This window comes from Phaethon aethereus (genome assembly GCF_964289735.1).
Source record: "Phaethon aethereus genome assembly, chromosome: 26".
NCBI classification, from domain to species: Eukaryota; Metazoa; Chordata; class Aves; order Phaethontiformes; family Phaethontidae; genus Phaethon; species Phaethon aethereus.
The window spans coordinates 5836227-5854096 of record NC_138602.1 but is presented as its reverse complement, the minus strand read 5'-3'; the positions used below and the strand labels follow the sequence as shown (position 1 = coordinate 5854096).

The 17870-nt window shown below is 48.8% G+C and overlaps 1 protein-coding gene across 1 annotated transcript; it reads left to right on the top strand.

Annotated features, from left to right (window-relative positions):
* Window positions 1–10671, top strand: LOC309413752 (hippocampus abundant transcript 1 protein-like; the record flags this gene model as incomplete). The annotated part of the gene is made up of 12 exons (XM_082010952.1): window positions 1–84; window positions 2906–3001; window positions 4260–4322; window positions 5450–5577; window positions 6030–6144; window positions 6671–6889; window positions 7958–8071; window positions 8543–8614; window positions 9018–9130; window positions 9309–9406; window positions 9986–10152; window positions 10241–10671. 12 exons carry the CDS (start codon window positions 1–3, stop codon window positions 10448–10450), a joined length of 1479 nt encoding a protein of 492 aa, XP_081867078.1. The 3' UTR covers window positions 10451–10671.
* Window positions 10672–17870: the final 7199 nt, after the last annotated feature.

The following is a 17870-nucleotide window of genomic DNA, read 5'->3' as shown; positions in this document are numbered from 1 at the left end:
ATGACCGGCGAGAAGAAGAAGAAGAAGCGGCTCAACCGCAGCGTCCTGCTGGCCAAGAAGATCGTCATTCGGGACGGGGCCGGCGTGAGCGCGGGGGCCTGGGGGCCGGGGAGGCCCGAGGGGCCGCCGGGGCCGCTGGAGCCTGAGGCGCGGTGTGAGGGGCCGGGGGCGCGAGCGGCGCCGCGGGATGGGCAGGAGCGCGGTACCGGGCCTGGGTGCCGTGCTGCCGGGCTGAGGGCCCCGGGTGGGTGGGGGCCGGGTTCGGGGCTGGGGGCTGCAGCGTGGGGGCGGGAGCGGGGTGAGCAGATGCGTGGCTGTGAAGTGGGGCCTTCGGGGCCAGGCCTGGGCGGGAGTGTGGGGTGCGAGAGGCTGGTGTGGGGCCCGGGGCAGGCCGCGCCGTGCTGAGGCTGCGGCCCGGGGCAGGGCAAGCTGCAGGCAGCGGGGTGGAGGCCGGGCCCGGGATGAGGTCTCACTCCAACAGCGATGCCGCTCGGCGGGCTGGCGTGCTGCCCTCCTCCTGTCTCCTCCCCGCGGCGCCGGGCAGGCAGGGGCACGGCCGCTGTGCCAGGCACCGGAGCAGCGCCGCGGCTGCCCCGGGTGTGCCAGGAGCTCCAGTGCCTGCTGACAGCCCCGCTGCCTTCGGTCTCCCCTAAGCGTGGAGGAGTGCGGCTCTGCCCTCGTTCAGGGTGTGAGGCTGCCCTCCTCCAGACAGGCTTCGTGGTCCGATTCCCTGTTGCACTGGGTGCACGTATTCACTAGTCATGAGACGTCAACGCTGACGTTTAATACTCGCTTTGAGGATGACAGACTACCTTCAAAGCTGTGTAAAGTATTTACATCTTTTGAGAGCAGTTCTTTACTGTGGGAGGAGAGCAGCGCTGTGAGAGGCTCCAGGTAGTGCTGGTGGCGACGTCATGCCTATACAAAGACAGCTTTGAAGTGGGTGCACCCGACCTTGAGATGGTTGCAAGCTCTTTCCCTCTGGGCTTGCTCTCTTGAGAGAAAGTAGCTCCAGTCATGAGGTGCTGGCCTGTCCTTTTGCACATTTTTACCTTTTTTCTGTAGCATCCTTTTATTTTGCAGTAGGAGCTCTGCATCCTCTAGAGGAGTGGTTCAGTAGGGTGTCCGCTTGCTCTGAAGGAGATTAGCTGTCCTAAATTGTTTAAGGAGTCTTAACGCAATTAGGAGGTTGGTAAGTGGAAGGAGTGACGTTAAGTTGTGAACAGGTTAGATCTGGACCTACTCTGTAAAGAGAGATCGGCTGTTAATTTTGTTGCAGTCATGTGATAGAAATGTTTAACTGCTTGAGAGTGTAAAGAGGGATGGTGAAAGGAAGAGGAGAGGGCTGCTTTGTGGAGCAAGGTGGGTAATGGTAGCTGTGCTCTTAATTACTGGCTTCGTGCTGCCTTGGGGCTTCTCCCTCTGCTACAAAACATTATCTCATTTGTATGGAATGAAACTGACTTCTTTTAATGACCGTGTCCCCCTCGGGTAGGGTGCCTCTCATGTTGATGCTGTTGATTTGTTTTTTAAGCAGACTTAGCCTGTCTGCGGGATAATAGATTCTGTGACCATAAACATTTCAGCAGAATAAAGTCTCTTGCTGCCTTCTGTTATATTTGAAATAACTTATAGCTGTATTAGTTATCTGAAAGGGTGTATTATTCTGTCAAAACCTGGGAGGATGTGCTGGGTAAAAGATGGCTCTTCACATGCCAAATTTCTTGAATTCCTGTCCCTGAGAATCTGTCAGTAGTGAATGCTGGAGGCAGGATACTGATACAGGTACATCTTTGGTCTGGTCCATTAAATTATTTGTATCTCAAGAGCACAGTGTAGAAATGTTAGTCAGCTGTGAGGAAATAAATACAGAAGCCCATTCTCTTAGCCTAGAAGAAATGCCTGTGAATTTGAGGTTTCCCATACCAAACCCAATATCCCTTTGGATGTGAGATTTGTGCAGCTGATTGAAGTTTTTTTAACTTCTTGGTACTCTTCAAACTGCTGGAAACTATCTAAACTGCTGGAATTGCAGACATTTCAGGTGGTTTTATTAGTAATGTATCAGGGCTAGACTATACTTCTTGGTGAGTTCAGATCATGTGGTTTGCTAATACAAGAAATGGGTTCCTGTGGAACAGCACAGTGTGCTACTAAATGTTTGGCCTGTGCGGTTCCCTGATGTAATTTAGCTGAAACTTGTGCGCTTCATCCCTGTCCCTGGCAATTTGTTTTCCTTGTGAGCTCATGACTATGCAGATGTCTCCTGCATGGCTGGAGAAAACCTCCTGGGCTAGCAGCTGAGATTTGGCACTTGGAAATGTGACAGAACGAATGCTGCCCTGAAAGCGCCATGAGAAATCTTTATGGAGAGAAAGATAGGCAAAGCCTTGAGGTGTGGGGTTTTTTAAGAGCTGATCCAAGGACTGTGCCTTTCCCACCATGCTGGGTAGATGGAGCTGGTGCTGAGGAGTAAAATTGCCTTCCGAAGCTCCCAGAGCCTTCTCTGGGGTGTTGCACATCCTGCTGTCAGGATATGCAGAGAATTGAGATGTTTCATTTTGAAGTACTTAAGGCAAGGATTGAAAGGATGGTAAGTTTGGTCATGCTTAGAGAAAGCATATTGGTATCAAAGATACTAGTTCTTGGGTAAAAAAATTGAAAACAGTCAGCTTTGTAGGAGAGGCATGTGTTGGTAGACCTTGGACAGATTGATGCTGCAGCGTGAGCTTACATACACTAGACAGCACAGAGTAACCTCGGGAATGGTTTAGGTCAAAGTTGACGCTTCAGCATCCCACCACACATCTCCGATCTGTCGTGGATCAGGATACGTTTTTATTTTATTTATTTTATTTTATTTATTTTATTTTATTTATTTTATTTACGGAGCTCTGTTTCGCAGCGACAGGGGATTGGAGAGCCCAGCGTGTACCATGCCGTGGTGGTTATTTTCCTGGAGTTCTTTGCCTGGGGGCTGCTGACCACACCGATGCTAACGGTAAGTTTCCCTGGGAATAATACTGGTTCTTGTAGACTAGAGTTCACCTTGGGTTGGCAAGGGTAAAGATCTTAACATAGGCGTTTGGAGTAGAGGAATTAGGAACCAAGATGTAATGGTTTGTATCTGAAAAAGCTGGAGCTATGGTAATTTTTTATGAAGTTGGGCATTTATTTTCTTAATTATTGTAGCTTAGCTTGGAGCAAAGCATGAGTTGGATTTTTGAAAGCTTTTGGAGGATTTCAAGAAAGCAGGAGTGAAAGATATGACCTTAAATTACTAGAATTTACTGGTAGTTTACTGTCTCTTATTGCTTTTCTTTTTTCCAGGTATTAAACAAAAAAGTGCTTAGTGGGAGCTTAATGAAAGAAAGTTGAGCAAAGCTTTGACTTTTTAGCTGAAGACTGCACCATTTACCCTATACTGACTTATTTAGGGATAAAATAGATTTTTGTTGAGCTACCACCATCATTGTCTGGGGTGTCAAAGCACAGAGGCAATTTCCTGGCAGTTACTTGCTACGCCAAGTTATGCTTGTCCTAGGAGAGTCCACCAGTAAGTCATTCAGGACTTGACTGAGTTATGATTAACACAGGCAGCATAGGCAACTTCACAGTAAGTTAAGTGCAGAGGGATAGCTTTATTAAAGAAACTTGAAATCTCCTCTTGGACATTTGCCTTTCATTAACGAGCTGCAAACTTCTGATTTGGCAACTTCAGGAAGAATTCTCAGCTCTTTAAATTCATTTTCTGGTGGTGGTATGCCAGCTGACATTGAAGTCTAATGTGCCATGCCTGTTTTTGACCTGATCTCTGATATCTAGATAACTACGCAAAAGGAGACTTTGTTTATGCAAAAGCATTTAGAAATATAGTATTAGCTCAGTAGTATGAAATGCAAATATAGACAGTACAAAACGGGGAGAGAAGAGCAGAAAAGTTATGTGGTCATATGAAGTAAAAACAGAGGGAAATCAGATGGTGCAGGGATGGAGAAAGGCAGGTTTCAGACTATCTTAGCCTTGCCCAAGTGTGCTGGAATAACTTATAGACCTGTGAAGTATTAAAGGAAGTGGCTGCCCATGTTGGAGAGGGGAGGTAGAGCTCCTCACATAGGTACGGCAGTGGCATCGTTGGTAGTGTATCCCACTTTCCCTCTTCTGTGGTCTTCCAGGCATCTAGCTGTCAGGTGCTTATGGAAATTCTGCAGAAGTTACTAGCTCTGTGTGTTTTTGTTTTGGTTTTGGTTGTTTCCTAGGTGTTACACCAGACTTTTCCTCAGCATACGTTCTTGATGAATGGCCTGATTCATGGAGTCAAGGTAAGGAATATTCCTTCCAGGCTTTCATTTAAATCTGCGATCAGTGCAAGAAGTGGCAAGCCATTATAATCCGTGTCACTTGCTGATGTCAACCTGTATTTGACAGATAGATGTTCATATTTCAGTTTGGAGTACTACTGGCAAACCTAATGCAAAATGAAGAATTGAGAGAGCATAGATAGCGGGTAGCTTGTGTAGTTGATTTTACTGAATCGTATTAACAATGTGCTGCTTGGCAGTGTGGGTTTGGGGCTATAACAGCTGTGTGTTTCAGCTGGAAGTATTCTAATCAGCATGAGATCAGCCCTGTATCCATATTCTGGAGCATAACAAAAAATCGATGACGTCTGAACTTATATCAGTAATAGAAGTTGGAACTAAGCAGGCCTTAGTGGGCTCTCCCCAGGACAGAAGGTGGGGAGTATGCTGTGGCATGGTAAGTTTGGACTAGACCAGCCTTCCCAGAGCAGAATCGGAGGCAATTAGAGCGAACAAGCAGTAGCCATGTGTTCTAGCTTGGGAATGTGGCAAAAAGGTTCGTTAGGCCCTGGCTCTGGCAAGAGGATCTCAGAAAATGGCCCTAGAGAGGTTTGCTTCAATGCGAGTTGGGCACTCCCATGTACACTTTAAGGGCTCTTCCCTGCCTGTCTCGGGATTGAAAGATGTTGAAAAGCATTGAACAATTTTATTTGTGCTTAATGGCCTTTGCATCTCATCGGATCTGTCTTGTCTCCATCTAAAAGAAAAGGCTTTCCCTAAAACTGCAGCAGATGTTAAAGTGATGGAGCTGTGCCAGCATCTTTTTAGGCACTGGCACGGTGACTCCCCGCTGCACAGGCATGCCTGGGAAGACCACAGCTGCAGGCTGAGCAGTTGCAGAGAACGGGAAGTAATTGAATTGTTTAGCAGCGTCTAACTGGTCGAGGATTTTTTTTTTTTTCTCCCTAAAAGGATGTGAGCAGTTTAAAAAGCTGTTCTGTTTTGGTAATATTGCCTGCTTGTAGAAAATAGGAGTGGATTGTCTCCTCATATTTCTATCTTTAGATGATGTTGTCAAAAGCTCTTGCTATTGACAATCAGAATTTGACTGAGGGATTTCTCTCTGTCATCCTGTCTGTCTGTCTTAGGGTCTGCTTTCCTTTCTAAGTGCCCCACTGATTGGTGCTCTCTCTGATGTCTGGGGCAGGAAATCCTTCCTCCTCCTCACTGTCTTTTTCACGTGTGCGCCAATTCCCCTTATGAAGATCAGTCCATGGTGAGTTTACTCTTGTTATGACTGAGGGGTTCTGAGGAGAGGAATGAGCGTGAGACCGAACAATGGGGGATTTGCGAGTGTTGCATTTGAGGATGAGGTGGAGTCATCCAGCCAGTGGAGAAGGATGCTCAGCCTAGAGACTAATTTACTTGTCTGGTTCTACCAGAGGGTTCAGTGTCAGGGAGGAAGAGTGTGTCTTTCCTCTCCTGGTGCCTGTTCTTCTGGTAGGTGTGTTATCACTATTGAGGCATGTTGATGTTTCCTTTGTGCAAGGGGAAAATAAATGATAAAACTCCATGGGTCACCAGACTGAAGCTCAGTGTTCCTGAGCACTTTCTGGTGCAATGAAGTAGGATGGACTGAAGGAAGGATAAGGGAGAGACTCTAATTCAGCAGCTATAGACTACTGTGTGGTTGCTCTCTAACTCTGCCTTTGGCAATGCCTGTTTCAGGTGGTACTTTGCTGTCATTTCCATGTCTGGAGTCTTTGCTGTTACCTTTTCTGTGATTTTTGCCTACGTTGCTGATATCACTCAGGAGCATGAACGCAGCACGGCGTATGGCTTGGTAAGGCACTGAATAACTGGCTTGTCTCTTGAAATAAATATTTGGGGCTTTGCAGGTAGGAGAGGTATAAAATTAGGGTGGAAGATGTATTGACAAGCCTGAGGACAATATCAGTGAAAAGATATGTGCTTCACTAATAATAGTCTCCCTAGTCTTCTCTTTGTGATTTAGCACTGAGGGAGAGGGCTAATTTCCATGTGATCTGAATACCGGCTGTATTGTTGCTTAGCCTTTAAACCAGCCTGGTCTGTGAGCTCTGTTCCACCAGGAAAGGGGGAAGGCTGTGATCAAGTCCTTTCTACAGAGTTACTGAAAATATTGTATATGAATTGCTAGGATAGCTTTAATTTCCCTTGTTAGACCTTAGCCTAGATTGCAACAAGACAACATGTCATCTTTCTATCTACAGGATTCCCTGTTCACCAGAATTATCTCCCATCAAAGATGGCAAAACTAGTACCCTTGGGTTACTCTGGAGGAGAAAATAGAAAATAGGAGAAAATGTATTAATGTTTTTTGCTTCCAGGTGTCAGCCACATTTGCTGCTAGTCTGGTCACAAGCCCAGCAATTGGTGCGTACCTTTCCCAAGCCTACGGCGATACATTGGTGGTTGTGCTAGCTTCAGGTGTTGCTTTGCTGGATATTGGTTTCATCCTGCTGGCTGTGCCAGAGTCTCTGCCAGAAGAGATGCGCCCGGTCTCTTGGGGAGCTCCAATCTCCTGGGAACAAGCAGACCCATTCGCTGTAAGTAATCTTGCTGCTATTTTTCCACATGCTGTAATGCTTATATTTGCTTTAGTTCTGCTGATTTATCTCAAAAGGAAGATGCATTCCACAAAAAGTGAAGGATACAAGGCTTAGATTAACCCCATCGAAGGTACAGCATTCAGCTGACAGCAGACTGCACGCATCTAAAGCTGTCTAGCAGCTTCTAACTGGTTTCATATAGCTACAAACCATCTAAAAGCAGCTGCAGATGTCCTGAAGCAAGAGCATCTCTTGATGCAAATGTACCTGTTGTTTGTATATAAATTCCATAACGTAGCAATAGTACTATTGGTGTCAGGAGAAGTCTTGTGTATTTCTGGCTTCTCAGGACCTTTGCTGATAGTAGAATCTTTGGGTTGGAAGGGACCTTTCAAGACCATCTAGTCCAACCCCCCTGCAATGAACAGGGACATCTTCAGCTAGAGCAGGTTGCTCAGAGCCCCGTCCAACCTGATGCTGAATGTTTCCAGGGATGGGGCATCGACCACCTCTCTGCACAACCTGTGTCAGTGTTTCACCACCCTCATGGTGGTGAAAAAATTTCTTCCTTATATCTAGTCTAAATCTGCCCTCTTTTAGTTTAAAACCATTACCCCTTGTCCTATCGCTACAGACCCTGCTAAAAAGTCTGTCCCCATCTTTCTTATAAGCCCCCTTTAAGGCTGCAGTAAGGTCTCCCAGGATGATGATGAGTTTTGCGCAGTTTCACCTCACCTTTTGTTGCTAGGAAGATTATTCTGGCTCTCTGAGGAAAAACCGATTCTGATCAAAAGCACTTGATAAATCTGAGAAACCAAAAGGTAAAAATTCCTCACTCTAGGGTGTAAGTTGATGCAATTGTACCCCTGGTCTGGTGTGTTGTGGCAGTATTTTCATCTTCCTCTGAAACGCTGGTCTGGTTTCATTCAAGCATTTACTTCTTAGATGTAAGATGGTGACTTAAGCACTTGGTTTTGCTGTCTCTGTACCTAAAGAATATTTAATTACATTAACTCTTTTTTTTTTATAATTATTATTTTCATTCCCCACTCCCCTTCCCTACAGTCCTTGCGGAAAGTGGGTCAGGATTCTACAGTGCTGCTCATCTGTATCACAGTCTTTCTCTCCTACCTTCCTGAAGCTGGCCAGTACTCCAGCTTTTTCCTGTACCTGCGACAGGTCAGTCTCTTGTGATGAGGGAAGGCGCTGAATGCAGGAAATCCCAGCCTACAAATATTATCTTAGTTGCATGTCCTGAGGAAGCTAATCTTGTCCAATAGCTTAGTATAGTTGAAGCTATAAGGAATAGTGACTTGTTCCAGCTTTCCTAAAAAAATGTGGGAGCCTGGCCACCACTCTGTAGGCATTGCCAGGACCCTTTCTTGGCTTCTTGCTGGTGTTCTGCCTGTCCATCCTGTCCATGCCACTTTCAGGCATTTAAGGTGAGCCCAGTGATTTAAACCTGTTTCTTCAGCCAGAGGAAAATCTTCCATTTTATTCCTGTGGCAGCACGGAGGTAGTGGAAGGTAGGGTTGATTAAGTTAAATACCTGATAAGCAATGTGAGTCAACAGTTGTGATACTGATGGAGTGGCTTTTCTCCTATGGTACAAATCTCTTGCCTGAAAAGTCCCTCTTGGTGTTTTCACAGGTCATTGGTTTTTCCTCGGAGACAGTGGCAGCCTTTATTGGTGTAGTTGGAATTCTCTCTATATTGGCTCAGGTGAGAGAAGCAATTTTTTTTCTTGGCTCTAGCAGTCTGGATATAAGAATGTCCAAAATTTCTGATAATTGGGGCTGATGAGTTGTCAGAATCCCTGTGGCCACACAGACATTATTGGACCCATGGACAGCTACCTGCAGTCCCTCTTTCTTATCTTTTGAATGTAGCTGGTTTTTGTTGAATAACAAACTGGTAAACTATGGGGTGGCCCTGCGTTACTCTGTGAAACTGATTGCCATGGACAGGGATGTGCTGGTTTCTAACACAACGTTACAAGAGTGGAGGAGTGCATGTGCATGACAGCCAGTCTCACAGCAGCACGAGATCCCTGGGATTCCCTTCCTCTTCCAGTGCTGTCATCTTTCTTTGTACTTACTTTGAAAGCACCTGTTTTTCTTTCCAGACAGTAGTGTTGGGAATTCTCATGCGTTCAATAGGAAATAAAAACACCATCCTGTTGGGGCTGGGCTTCCAGATCCTGCAGCTTGCCTGGTATGGCTTCGGATCACAGCCTTGGTAAGAGTTTGTCCACGTTTGTCTCCTGGCGTTGGCAAGTTTCTCCCTCCGCGGTGGCTCCATGGCTCTGTGGCAGCTCCCTGTCCCGCGGCAGAGGGAAATGCTGCCCTGCTGTGGCGCCAGTCTGCGGCTGGCCCTCGGATCCTGCCTCCTAACCACTGCCTCTCTTCCCGCCCAGGATGATGTGGGCAGCAGGAGCCGTGGCTGCCATGTCTAGCATCACCTTCCCAGCCATCAGTGCCATGGTGTCTAGGAATGCAGACCCCGACCAACAGGGTGAGTCGCTTGGGGGTTTGTCTGCCAGGCGAGTTCATCCCAGCAGGCGCTTGAGCTGACACACGTTTGAATTCTCAGTGTCAGTGGTGGACGGGCGGGCAGGAGCATCTGTGCCAACTGCGGAGTGTTGCTTTATTCTTGGTAGTATTGACACTCTTGTCTTTGACCATAGCTGAGGTTTCGGGAGGGAATTCTTAAATTATGCACGTAGGTCTTCAGTATTGCCTGCCTGAGGTAGAGAGGAGACTGCTGCTTAATCATTTGCCTACCTTGTGGTTCGACCCTGATTCCTCAGCTATGGCTGCCTTAAATTCCAGTTCAGTTGGAAATTGTTGCTTGATGTGCCCGTGTTCATTTTATTCTGCAAAGTAGCAAGCCCAGCATTACTGATTTTTTTTTTTTTTTTAAAAACCTGATACTGAGCGAAGCTAATCACCAGCTAGCTGCTTCATCTGTAAAATGCATGTCAATCCAGATCTGAATGTTTGATCCTGTCTTTAAACATGTAAGCATTCTTGAATAAAACAAGTTTCTTCAGAAAGCTGTAAGCCTATCTTCCTTTCCTCACTCTGTCCCCAGGTGTGGTGCAGGGGATGATCACTGGAATTCGGGGTCTGTGTAACGGCCTGGGGCCGGCGCTCTATGGCTTTGTCTTCTATCTCTTCCACGTGGAGTTGAATGAAATGGCTGAGGTGGAAACTTTGGGTAAGGCCTCCAAACCCAACATGGCCAACCCTACAGATGAGGTAACCTGTTCAGCTTTATCATTCTGTTTGCTGGGCTGCTTCTGTCCTTGCACTTGAGCATGAATCGTTCCTCTGTTTCTCCCTACAGAGCAGCATTATCCCAGGGCCTCCATTCCTGTTTGGGGCTTGTTCTGTCCTGCTGTCGCTCCTGGTGGCCTTGTTCATCCCAGAACACAACCTTGCACTGAGATCAGGCAGCCACAAGAAGCACAGTAACGGAGCCCAGACCCATACCCACAGCCCGCAGGCCGGAGGATCAGATGGCAAGGAGCCCCTGCTTGAGGACAGCAGTGTATGAGGTTGGGAGAGAAGGACCTGGCTTGCGTCTCAGCTCCAGATCAAGGATGGACTTAGCCAGTGGGAGTTTGGGGAGAGATGGTGGGGGGAGAGAAGAAATGGGGTAACAGGCTGTACCACTGACAGCTAATAAGAAGGAACAGGGTTTCCCTTCAAGCCAAATATACCCAGCTGGTGCAAAAATGGAATTGTATCATCTGGTGCTGATGGAAAGGGGAGATACTGAACTGCTGCAAGTGGCGGGATAGCTCTTTAAAGCAAACCTGCCCTTGTACATGAATACTGAACTTCATGGTGTGACCTGCCAAATACTCAACTTGCCAGTGAAAATTTAAGGAGCTAGCATTGTCTTTGTTCTAATGTGAACCGAGTTGCCAGCCAGAATAAAACAAGGCATCTCTTACATGCCCCCATCCCCTTATATAATTGGTACTCGCTGCTGATCCCGTCATAGCCCGGCTGGCTGACTGTGGCCCTGGGAGAGGCTTGACGGCTGTCATGTGCAGTATGTGCAGCCTGTGCTGTGGTAGTACACCAAGTAAAAAGTGTGTGCATGTATGAAGAACAGATAGTGTAGTCAACTGTGAGCAGATCCTCACTGCTTGAGGATCTGATGAATTTGCCCATTCTGGCCCATGTGAAACTGAGACCCAAAAAAAAGAAAAATCTACTAACTTAATGTTCTGATGAAGAGAAGAAAAACTAAGAAGTAAAGTTGCAACTGACACAAGGCAGAATGGGCAGATGAGGGAAGGGCAACTACATGAATTACAAATGCTTAGATGGTCAACATTGTTTGTATTTGTTTGTTTTTTCTTTTTTTTTTGTTACACTGATAGAACATTTGTCTGTTGCTACCTCCATAGGTAGTAGGTAGAAGGATTTTTCAGAAATCTCCTTCTGGAACTGTAAGGGTTTAGAAAATACAGTTCTCTGAGAGGTTGGAGAAACAACTAAACTCTGCTGCATGGTTTCCTGAGAGAAAGGTCAAAGAAATAGCTGTTTATCCTGAGCACTTTTATAAAGCATGTTGATTTTTTTCCCAGGCTCTTGCCATCTGATACTAAAACGAGATAATGACTGTAGCTTGTTTTTTCGCAGTTCAGAAGATCCTGATGGCGATGATTGCAGTTGATTTGAACTTACAGGTTTGGATTCCATGTAGCATTTCTGAGCCTGCTATGAAGGCTTTTGTTTTGATGAAAAACGGAATTGCAACCCCTGCTGCAGGTTCAGCTCTGTTTAGAAAGAGCGTTGTGAAAGAAGCTATGACAAACGTGTAGGGAACACTTGGTTGTTTATAGATACGTAGAGATACGGCAGAGGGCAGGAAACAATTGTTCTTACTTGAGTAAGATCAGAAGTAATAGCATTGAGCAATTGCTGGGGTAGTAATGACCAAATGAGGAACACTTAAGAAATTAGTTGTTAAGGGAATTGAGGATACAGTGGCCAAAAATACTCCTGTCTCAGAGTGGGGTATGTGCCACAGCTCTTCTCTGGCTGGGATCCCTTCTCTGTAGGTTTGGGACAGGTAACCTAGGGAAGACGGGCCGAGAGGGAGGGAGCACTGTCACTTAATGTCTTGGTCTTTGCAAACAGGTAATGGTGGCTGATGCTGTGCCTGTGCAGCAGTGACTGCAAATGCCATTTGCCTGTGGGTTTAATGGAAAACACCAACGGGGTGACCCTGGAGAGCTCAGTCTGTGACCCACAACCGGCACAAGCAGGGGAAAGCACAGTCTATACCCTGCTCTGCCCGCTCGAGGGGACATGAGCTCCAGGGTGTATTTAGCATCTGACCTCTTCTGTACACTTGTCAGCATGAAGGCTGGTTAATGTTGGCTTTGGACAGATCGAGAGCTGCAATTTCGTGTAGGTCTCTTAAACGCCTGTCAGTTATTAAGAGCTCGGAACCTCTGCCTGCCTCGACTGGGCTGAACTAATAATATAATGTCTGTTTACCAATTTTCTGGACCAGTTAGTTTTTGGAGGTGGACATTTAGGTGAAATAATCACAGTTTGTTTTGCATTAATCCAGCCTGGTACCCAGAGTAGGTTATTGTCTGTGCAGAGGGCAGCCACCTTGGACACTGAGGGTTTGCTGATGCGGATCTAATTGCAGGACTGAAGAACAGAGCTAGCAGAAAGTCTCAGTGACCTGCGGTGACTCCAGTTTTCCCAAGCTCATTGTGGTCATGCTCCAAATTCCCAGACGTTATTGGGATGGTCTGTACTGCGTGCACAGCAAGCTTCTTTCATGAAGGAAATCCAGTCACTTAAACTTCCAGGCAGCAATCCCAAATCAGTATTGCTCACAAAAATGCCTTTTTTAGACTGGAGCTTTACCAAGTACATCTGGTGATGCATTTATTTACACTGTATTAAACTGAACTGAAGTAGGTTTGTCCCTCACACACAAATGAGGTGAAACGAAACAGCGAATTGTTGCCTCATTCGCACTGAGGAACTCGGAGCTTCACGGGTAGAATATAGTGGCACGTTACAAAAAAGACAAGCATAATTTATATGATATAGAGATATATTTTTAAAAGTTCTTTCCTTTATTGAATAGTTTATTGAAACCAATGTGTTTCTAGTCCCATTCCCCCTCACCACTGCTGCTGCCTGCTGTGTCTTAGCCTCTCCTGCCCTTCAGACAGCAGAACTAAGCGGATGAGGTTCCCTCTTTGGTCTGTCGCAACACGATACCCAAGTTTGCAGTGATGCTGACATCCCCCAGCTCATGAGTAGTGGACCTGGAGTATTTTGGTCACTTTCTCAGCGCTGAGCTCGGGGCCAGGTGATGCTGCATGTTACTGCTGTGTATGTGGGCTGCAGCCTGTGTGGAAGGCTCCACCGCAGCGCAAGTTTCTTCGGCTGCCAGGGTGTTACAGCATTACGGTGGCTGCAGCGTCAGAGTACGCTGCAAGCACCGCTATCGGCGTGAAGGCGATTTGTACATTGGTCCTTTGCTGTGCTGGCACAGGGGCCTCTCGCTGGCACGGGGACTGGCCCTGGGACGCGATGTGGCCCCGAGCCTAGGCGCCCGCAGCGCGTGGACCTGCTCTGGGAACCAGGGCTCCCCGTGGGGCAGGGCTGCTCACCTGCCCCAGAGGTGTCACTTGTTCCTGGCGCTGGAAGCAGGCAGGGGTTTCTTTCCATGGTTTTGGAGTTCCTTTCACCTGGTTCGGTGGGGGCCTCAGCCCCAGGTAACTCCCCTCCCCGTCGGCGTAGGGATGTGACCCACCCACCATTCTGCCTTTAAGTGACAGAGGAGGACTTGGGCCAAGCAGGGACAGAGCTGAAATTACCGGACCTGAATGACGAATGTCTCATTCTGAAGGGCTGGTGATTCTGCAGCATCCCACGTGGAGACTGGAACATCTGTTTGGAGCATTCAGCTAGTTTTGCCAATTTTTGTTACTTTATATGAAAACGCAACTTTTTTAAATGAGCATTTTCTTAAAATCCCCTTGATCTGCTGTGTAGTGCCTGAGCCTGGCTGTTTAACATCAGTACTCCCATAATTTGTCTGCAGTGACTCATAATTCAGGTCAGTAACAGCAATGCCCCAAACATAAGGCAAAAATTGGCTTAATTGCCCTTCTTCTGCAGTTCCAGTATTAATGGCAGCAGTTCAAGTGAGATTAAACTGATCTTTTTGCATTATAAAAAACCTGCGTTAAACCATTGCTTTCTCTTTTGACATTACTTTTGCAAAATAGTAACTTCTTACTTCATTGTTTTTTATTATTTTCTCTGCACTTGAATGACTGCTAACATACTTGATTATCTTTAAAAAGTTTGGGCATGGAGGAAGCCCACTTTCACTGAAGAAGGGTAGTACCTCTGCTCTCAAAGTTTACTATTGTGTGCATTTCTGGGGTTTTGTTTGTTTTTTTTTTTTTTAAGCTAACGATGAAATGTATTTATTTCAGTTCAGGTTGTGTTTAGAACTGGCTAATCTCTCCCTCCAATGGATTATTTATTAAACTGCTGCTTTCCTGTTGTATTGACGTTCTCTGTCCTCATCCTTCTCCCTGGCCTGTGTTACAAGACAGCTTTCCGAGCCTGCCCTGTGCTTCTGCCCAGCACACCTCGACCCTCCTAAGTTGTGCTGAAGAGGTTGTTACAAGGGACTGTGCGTCAGGCCTTGTAAAGCGACCTCCTGTCTCGAATGGGCACAAGCTGTTGAATTATTTCCACCAATTCCTTAAACCTAAAGTATTCTAGAGCAAGAAGTACTTGGAACCAATTCACATTCACCCTTGATTCTAAAATAGCTATCCAGGTTTCCACTGGAGTATTAAAATAGCAGTACCTTAACAGGTTTATCTTCTCCAGTGCTCAAGCATAAAATTTTGAGCCCTGACCCCGCTGCTCATCGGCCCGGATGGGGGCCGAGTGCTTGTCCAAGAGGAAGCAGGTTTTGGGCAGTTTGGGTAGGACAACGTTTACAATATCGGGCCGAGCAGCAAAATGCTCCGGAGGAGCGATGTGGTTCGCTGTGTGTAGCGGGCCAGTGCCGCAGCGCCGTAGCTGTCGCCCTCGGCGGGTGAAGACTTGCCGGCGGGTCTGTGTGAGCTGGGCCAGGGCTGCCTGGCCCCAGCCCCGGCCCCATCCCCACCCCAGACGGCTCCCACCTTCCCACACCAGCACCTGCCCCACTGGAGCCTCCTCCCAGGGCTGGTTTTCAGCATCCCGGACTCCATTGTCTTCGTTTCCATCCAGGCTTAATTTAGATCTTATCTTACTCATTTAAACACTTCTTTTGGTGTTTGAGGGTGGTGCTGAGTGAACAAAATAATCGCAACACTATAAACACATCCAAGTCAGCTCTTGGATAGGATCTGGAGTTTGATGGCCCGTATCCTGTAATGAGCTGGAAACAGAAGCCATCTATTCTACAATATATTGCCTTTTCTGTTTATTTCCTCTGGGCTTGAGCTTAGTTTTTAGTTTTTGGGGTTTTGTTTCATCTTTATTTGGGAAAGAACCCTCAGCTTGTCTCACTGTGCATCACTGGAGAAAAAGGGAAGGTATTTCAATACAGTATGTTGTTGTCTGTCCTCTCCTCGGCATGGTGGTCATTCGGGTGGCGTGCGCAGCCTGACATCGCTGCGATGGGGACGCCAAGGCCGCGTCGCTGAGCGAGGGCAGAGCTGGTCTGCAGGAGGAACCTCCCTGCGGTGGGGTTCCCGTGTTTTGCACCATGCAGAAAGCCTTCGACGTGTTCCAGTCGTCCTCATTAGCATCTACTCCAGCCCTGCTGCCTGTCATATCTGGTATCGGGGTTGGCAAGTGCCGGTGGTGACAGCCCGGGGCTACACGCCAGCCCGAGGGGCTCCGGCGCCACTGGCGGGGCCTGGCCGTATCCTGTGCTGGGGGCCAGCGCTCATCCCTCTGCGGTTTGTCTCTTCCCCGCCGAACCGTTTGCTTCCTGAGGAACGCCTGTGGCCCAAGCGTTGCCCCCGAGAGCCCCCTGCTCCTGCCCCTCAGGAGGAAGCACGAGCAGCTTCCAGGAAAAGCACTTGGGCTTCTCTTTCTTGAAAACCATCGTTCCCCTCACTCTGACCCGACAGGTTTCCTGTTGGGTGGAAAACTGTCCCGGTGCCTAAGCTTGCTCCTTCTGCCCTGTCTCTGCGGTCGATCCCTCCTCGCCGTGTTTGGCGCGGGGGGCTGCCGGCACGCGCGCCCGGGACAGAGGGAAGGTCCTCTGAGTCTGTTAAAGGAGAGACCTCGAGCAGGTGGTGGAGCAGGAACTGCGGTGGGTCGCTACCCGCGGGCGCGGGGGAGCTCGGGGCCAAACCTGCAAGAGCTGCCTCAGGGGCCTGCTGCCACATTGCCCCGAGCTTGGACGAGTCCCCTGACCTCTCCCTGGCTCGGCAACCGTGCTGTTAGCGCTGGCCCTCGTGACGCAGGAGGTTTATTGGGTTTCCGTAACTCCGATTTCCTCTGTGATCCGCGTTGCCCGTCCGCCCACACAGCGGAGGCCAGGGCAGCTCCTGGGCGCTCGAGGCGTCGAATGCTCCATGAGTCCCAAACGGGAGGAAGTGCATCATGAAGCGCTCGACTTTCTGGTAGCCATTAATCTCCTGATGACTGGTCTGGGAAAGCTTCTTTTTAAAAGAAAGGCTTGCTCAGTAAGCGCTCAACTCTGTTTCAGACACTGATTTATGGGGTCTTTCTTCTCTCACCTGAAGCATCATATTAAGGGGCACTCAGGGGCTCGGAGTGCGATGCCGAGAGCTCATGGAGAGCCGCCTTTTGTAGGAACATCAGTCCGGTCCCCAACAGCCGCAGCCCTGGCTCACAGGCAGAGCTGTGCAGCCCCACAGCCCCTGGCACTAGGCATCGACCTGGCAGCCGGTACCGCCGGCAGGCACCGAAAGGCCAGGACCGATCCCCCGGGACCTGCCGGTGTTGGGCTGTCATTGCAGGAGCCCTAGCTGAAAGCTGCATCAGACCCTGGCCAAGGGGGGCTTCCAGGGCCTGGATAAGTTTTTTAACTGCGTTTTGCCCCTCCGGCCCCAAAATCCTGTAGCAGTGAGGGTGGTCTGTGAGGACTATATTTCCCTCCTTTAAACTCTTACATGGTGCCACTCTGAAGCAATCCTTCCCCCTAATGAAGCAACTCACTGCTTGGTGCTCACCCTCTGCAAACCGCAGTGGGTGTGCAGCCGGCGCAGCCCTGACCATTCCCTCCCTCGCCCATCGCCCACGGAGGGAACGGTGGGGCGGCCTCGTGCATCCGCGCGGGCGCCGTGGGTCTGGGCTGCGGGAGCGAAGGGAGGCGAAACCCTGGCACTGGGTGCACGTCCTCGGGCATCCCAGGCTCGCTGCCGGGAAAAGCCCGGCTGGCACAGGGAACCGCCGTGGCCGCGGCTTGTCCCATGCCAGGGCTGGGCTGGGGGCTCCGGCAGCCACTGGAAACTCCAGGAAGTGGCTCTGTTAACACAGGATGGAAGGAACAAAAACCCCAGAGCCATTAATCACCCGGCTTCAGCTGAATGTGCATATTTGATGGCAGCTGTTTACAGAGCACTTCCCTTGCTCAGAGGCCTCCCAGACCATCAGAGGATTAATTACCTTGCCTCCCGAAAGGATGCGTGACACGCCCAGTGCCCGGAGCTGCCTCTCCAGAGAGTTCTCGGATGGGAAACGGCTAGATCTTGCGCCGACTTTCCACCTTCTGCAACAGGAGGTACAGGGCTGGGCACGTCCCCTCCTTCGGCCCTTTGGCACCTTCCCGGGCCTCGGCCGCAGCCCGGCGGGATGGGATGGGAGGCTGGGCAGGAGCGAGGCAGCGATGCCAGACCTGCCATGAGACAGAAGACAAGCGCTGGGGCTGTGCCAGGGCCTTGGGGCTAGGCAACGTGGGGTAATCAACACCTTCCACGTGGTAACACTTTCTCCAT